The sequence below is a fragment of the Ostrea edulis genome, chromosome 4, assembly GCF_947568905.1.
Source record: "Ostrea edulis chromosome 4, xbOstEdul1.1, whole genome shotgun sequence".
Classification (NCBI taxonomy): domain Eukaryota; kingdom Metazoa; phylum Mollusca; class Bivalvia; order Ostreida; family Ostreidae; genus Ostrea; species Ostrea edulis.
In genome coordinates this window covers 75,038,996-75,044,026 of record NC_079167.1, presented here as the reverse complement: position 1 = coordinate 75,044,026, position 5,031 = coordinate 75,038,996, and the positions used below count along the sequence as shown (strand labels likewise).

Below are 5,031 nucleotides of genomic sequence, written 5' to 3'. Positions count from 1 at the left end.
AGGAAGTCCCAAAACCTTCGAAATGTTTACCCCTGGAAAATGAACAAACTGCTTGTCCACTCCAATACGTTTCAAACAGACTATGTTTCAATTTATTTATTCTGTTTCATCATTCAATTTTGTATTAGTGGAGTAAATATGTTTATTTCATAAAAAATATTACAAATTTTTTTTAATCGTTTAATGCTCTCTCTCTCTCTCTCTCTCTCTCTCTCTCGTGATGTTGGCTATTTTCATGGATGAAGTCGAGAAATGTTGACGATTGTTAAAATGAACCCGAAAATGAATTAATGCAGGTAAAATGATCCCCACCCACGAGGACCACGGACCTGTGGCGGAGGAGGGGTGGTTTGTAACGCGAATGAAGGATATTGCGGTATCCTCTTCATGCATGTAAATGTGAATGGATGAATAGCAAAATATCTTTCCTGTATACTTTATACGCCCTGATCAGTTCTTGAATACTTGCAGTTAAATCGGTTGATTTTTTTTTACTTGTTTAATTAACAACATAATTGTCTTTCTTTTTTTCTCCGTTGCGATATATATTTTTTTTCGATATATTCATTCTGTTGCCATGTACTAAATAGTCTGATATTGACATTGTTTAATAATTTATCATTTGTTTCAGTTTCTGGTGGTATAATACACCTCTTGACGTCACAAAAACGCCCAACTCATAGTCTCCGAATTCTATACATTTCTGTGGAGCTGCGTTTTACAACCTTCAAATATAATTTACGATTGGCAGTACGGTGAATCTTGAATACGATTTCATATCATCTCAACTTGCAATAATAATTATGGTTCATTAATGAATGTTGAGGATCCATGGTTTCTCAAAAATAAATTATATTGTGTCAATCTTCGTACTTTATTTTCTCACAGACAAGACATCTATAGTAGCCGTGTAACACAGGACTCAATGGCGCTGTGTTTTCATTTCATATTTAGTGAACAAACAAGCCCCATGCCCGGTATACCCCCACCCAAATAAGAAATGTAATCAATTATCAAACTCTTCTTTTTTTTCGAAGAAAGAGACAAAATTCTATTTAAATAGATTTATTAGAACAAATATAAAGTTAAACATGTGTATACATGTAAATTATAAATTACATACGCATTCCTTCAATTTAATTCTCGATCACAACATATCTTCCAACAAATTGAATGTTTTGAGACAATGATTTACATGGACATATACGTATATAGTCTTTCATGGAAAGTACTGTATCAACGTTAAATACATATCGAATACTAAAGAATCAGTCTAAAATTTCTGGATTAGTCCACCTCCTCTACCGTGGGTCCTTGACCTGAGCCTGAATGACCCGGATTTTCAGAGGAACCATTTTGATGGAGTTTGGCCATGATGGGAGAACACACTTTCTGAACCTCCTTCAGTTTGAATTCGTACTCGTCGATTTCTGCTAAGGCGTTGTTGTCGAGCCAGGACAGAGTTTCACTGCACACACTGGAAATGGTCTCTTTGTCTTCAGACTGGAGTTTGTCGCCATTTTCCTCTGTTGCTTGCTTGACGGAGAAGACGTAGGACTCCAGCTGATTCCGTCCTCCTATCCTCTGTCGTTGTTTATCATCCTCCTCTTTGTACCTCTCGGCATCGCTCACCATTCTCTCGATGTCAGCCTTACTAAGGCGACCTTTGTCGTTGGTGATAGTGATTTGGTTGGATTTGCCAGTGCTCTTGTCTTTGGCTGAGACATTCAGGATTCCGTTGGCATCAATGTCAAATTCCACTTCGATCTGTGGGACACCTCGAGGTGCTGGAGGAATTCCGTTCAGTTCAAATGTACCCAGTTTGTTATTGTCTTTGGTCATTGCTCGTTCACCCTCAAATACCTGAATGGACACTCCAGGCTGGTTATCAGAATAGGTGGTAAACGTCTGGGATGCCTTGGTTGGAATTTTAGCATTTCGTTCGATGATTTTGGTCATGACACCTCCGGCAGTTTCAATACCCAGAGATAGGGGAGTGACATCCACCAGGAGAACATCTTTAATGGCATCACTTCTGTCTCCCTTTAAAATGGCGGCCTGAACAGCAGCACCGTATGCCACGGCTTCGTCTGGATTAATGGACTTGTTCAATTCTTTGCCACCCATGAAATCTTGTAGCAGTTTTTGGATCTTGGGAATTCTTGTGGATCCTCCTACCAGAACTACTTCATGAATTTTGGATTTGTCCAACTTGGCATCTCTCAGAGCTTTTTCTACCGGCTCCAGGGTGGCACGGAACAAATCTGAGCATAATTCCTCGAATCGGGCTCGAGTAATTTTACTGTAAAAATCAATTCCCTCGAAGAGAGAGTCGATCTCTATGTTGGCTTCAGAGCTGCTGGACAGAGTTCTCTTGGCACGTTCACAGGCCGTTCTGAGTCGTCTCAGGGAACGGTTGTTCTTGGAAATGTCTTTACTGTACTTGCGTTTAAATTCTTGAACGAAGTGATTCACCATTCGATTGTCAAAATCTTCACCTCCCAGATGAGTGTCCCCTGCGGTTGAAAGAACCTCAAATATGGATCCCTCGTCTATTGTGAGGATAGACACATCAAAAGTCCCACCGCCTAGGTCAAAGATGAGGACATTTTTCTCACCAGAAATGTTTTTATCTAGTCCATAAGCCAAAGCGGCGGCCGTGGGCTCATTCACGATTCGGAGAACATTGAGACCGGCTATCACTCCGGCATCCTTGGTGGCCTCTCTCTGAGCGTTATTGAAATAGGCGGGAACTGTAATGACGGCGTCCCGAATAGACTGCCCTAGGTAGGCTTCTGCTGTCTCCTTCATTTTTGTCAGTACCATAGAACTGATTTCCTCAGGTGTAAATCTCTTTCTCTCACCTTTGTGTTCCACTTGAAGTTTAGGTTTTCCTCCATCGTTGAAGACAGTAAAAGGCCAGTGCTTCATGTCGGACTGCACATTTTCGTCGGTGAATTTGCGTCCAATCAGCCTTTTAGCGTCAAATATTGTATTGGTGGCGTTCATTGCTACCTGGTTTTTAGCTGGATCTCCGATGAGTCTCTCGGTGTCCGTGAATGCCACATAACTGGGCGTTGTTCTGTTTCCCTGATCGTTAGCAATGATTTCCACTTTCCCATGTTGAAAAACACCGACACAGGAAAACGTTGTTCCGAGATCAATGCCGATCGCTGGAGTTTTACTAGCCATGATTGTTTGTAAACACGAAAGTGAAAGTAGCTGTCGGATATATATAATCACTCACTGTTTCTTGTGAATCCTCCTTGGTACGCTTTATTGTCTTTGATAGCTGTCGTTGATTTCTGCGTTTGTCTGACATTGTAGATTCAGAGCTGCTGATATATATTCTATTATGGAAAATTCTAGATAATGCGAGATGCTTGGTTCTGTGTTCATCCAGGTAAAGGTATGTTAACACATCATAATCCCGATGATTCCCGAATGTTCGTGGTTATTTTTAGCTGAGGCGTGATGTGCGTAAGCCGATCGAGAATTTTGTAGAAGGTATTTTGTGGAGAGCTAAAATAAATCGATTTAAAGAAATTTGTAAAAGTAAGTTTGAGATGTATGAAAGTAAAATGAATTTTAAAAATTTCACTACAGGGTAGCGCTGCATTTTCCTTAAGCCAGTTATTTGTGAAAGAAAGTAAATCTTGGTTTCTTGCTTAGAAAAATGTAAACGATAAAAGAAGCAAAAATTTCTTCCACTGTCGGAGAAATGAATGACAGTATATATATATATATATATATATATATATATATATATATATAAAGCACTAAAAATGACCAACGATACGAACAACAGTGACTTGTCAACTTTTCAGGACAATTAACCTGTCCCTTCCTCGGGACGATAGAATATTTACAAAGAAAAGAAAACTAAATAGAAAAGGAAACTAAAACTACAAGTAAACTACAAAAGCTGATAACAAACAAAACGTCTACATATTAAAATTATTGAGTGTAGTATGTGGCAAAAGAAAAGTCTGTTCCCATTGAGCGTCAAGACAGATCTGTCATTTCTTAGTGCTTTTTATATCCTTTTTTATTTGACCTCGTATCTACTATTAGATCCGACACTTTGGATGTTGGGTGTTGTTGGATTATAGTGCTTTATATATATATATATATATATATATATATATATATATATATATGGCGTAAACTTAATTATACATTGGTAAATTAATTTACTGAAATCACGTCTTATGTATGCCATGTTCTGGGGATTCTCGATAAACTGTCATAGGAAAACGATTTCCGGGCCGTAAGTGTCTTCCCTTGTCACCAATAACTTTAACAACAATTTCCATTAAATATATATCTTGTAGAACTGACATTGGTTTCTTATGATGAAGATATTTCATCAAAATAGCGGATATCAATGAAAATACGAGACACTGCCAGGTCTACATTTTCCTAATTTTGAGCATCCTAATGAAAAAAGGAGTGGTTATTCTTGTTCCAGCTGATTGCTTGCTTGTAGAGCGCATATAAGGACTATAAACATTTATTACATTTTGAACAGTATACAACACGTGTATTCATTTAACACCAGATGTCATTGAACCAAATCCAGAACGTGTAAACTACAGGATGCATATCGACTAAAGTTAGATGATGTAAATCTAGAACATGAAAGGTAAGGAATACGAACAGTGATCGATCTCATAACTCCTATAAGCAATACAAAACAGAGAGTTGGGGAAACATGGACCCATGGACACACCAGAGGTGGGATCAGGTGCCTAGGAGGAACTATCCTGGAAATCTTGGGATTTCATTGGCTGAACAACATCAACGACATTATGTCTCTTATTAACCTGATATTGTCAATTTGCCCCTTCCACCTTCAAGGACCCCATATATTCCCGTATTACTCCTCTCAATCTCTACATAACTAATAACATCCTCTGTCCACCAGTCACACCCGCCGTGAGCACTATATCTTGATCAGGTAAACGGCGTAATCCGTTGTCAAAATTAGTGTGCCAAGAACAACCTAACAATCGGTATGAAACACGTCAT

The 5,031-nt window shown here is 38.7% G+C and overlaps 1 protein-coding gene across 1 annotated transcript; it reads right to left on the bottom strand.

The window, feature by feature from the left end:
* Positions 1-1,049: 1,049 nt before the first annotated feature.
* Positions 1,050-3,650, bottom strand: LOC125669034 (heat shock protein 70 B2-like). The gene has a single exon (XM_048903479.2). It carries the CDS (start codon positions 3,190-3,192, stop codon positions 1,288-1,290), a length of 1,905 nt encoding a protein of 634 aa, XP_048759436.2. The 5' UTR covers positions 3,193-3,650; the 3' UTR covers positions 1,050-1,287.
* Positions 3,651-5,031: the final 1,381 nt, after the last annotated feature.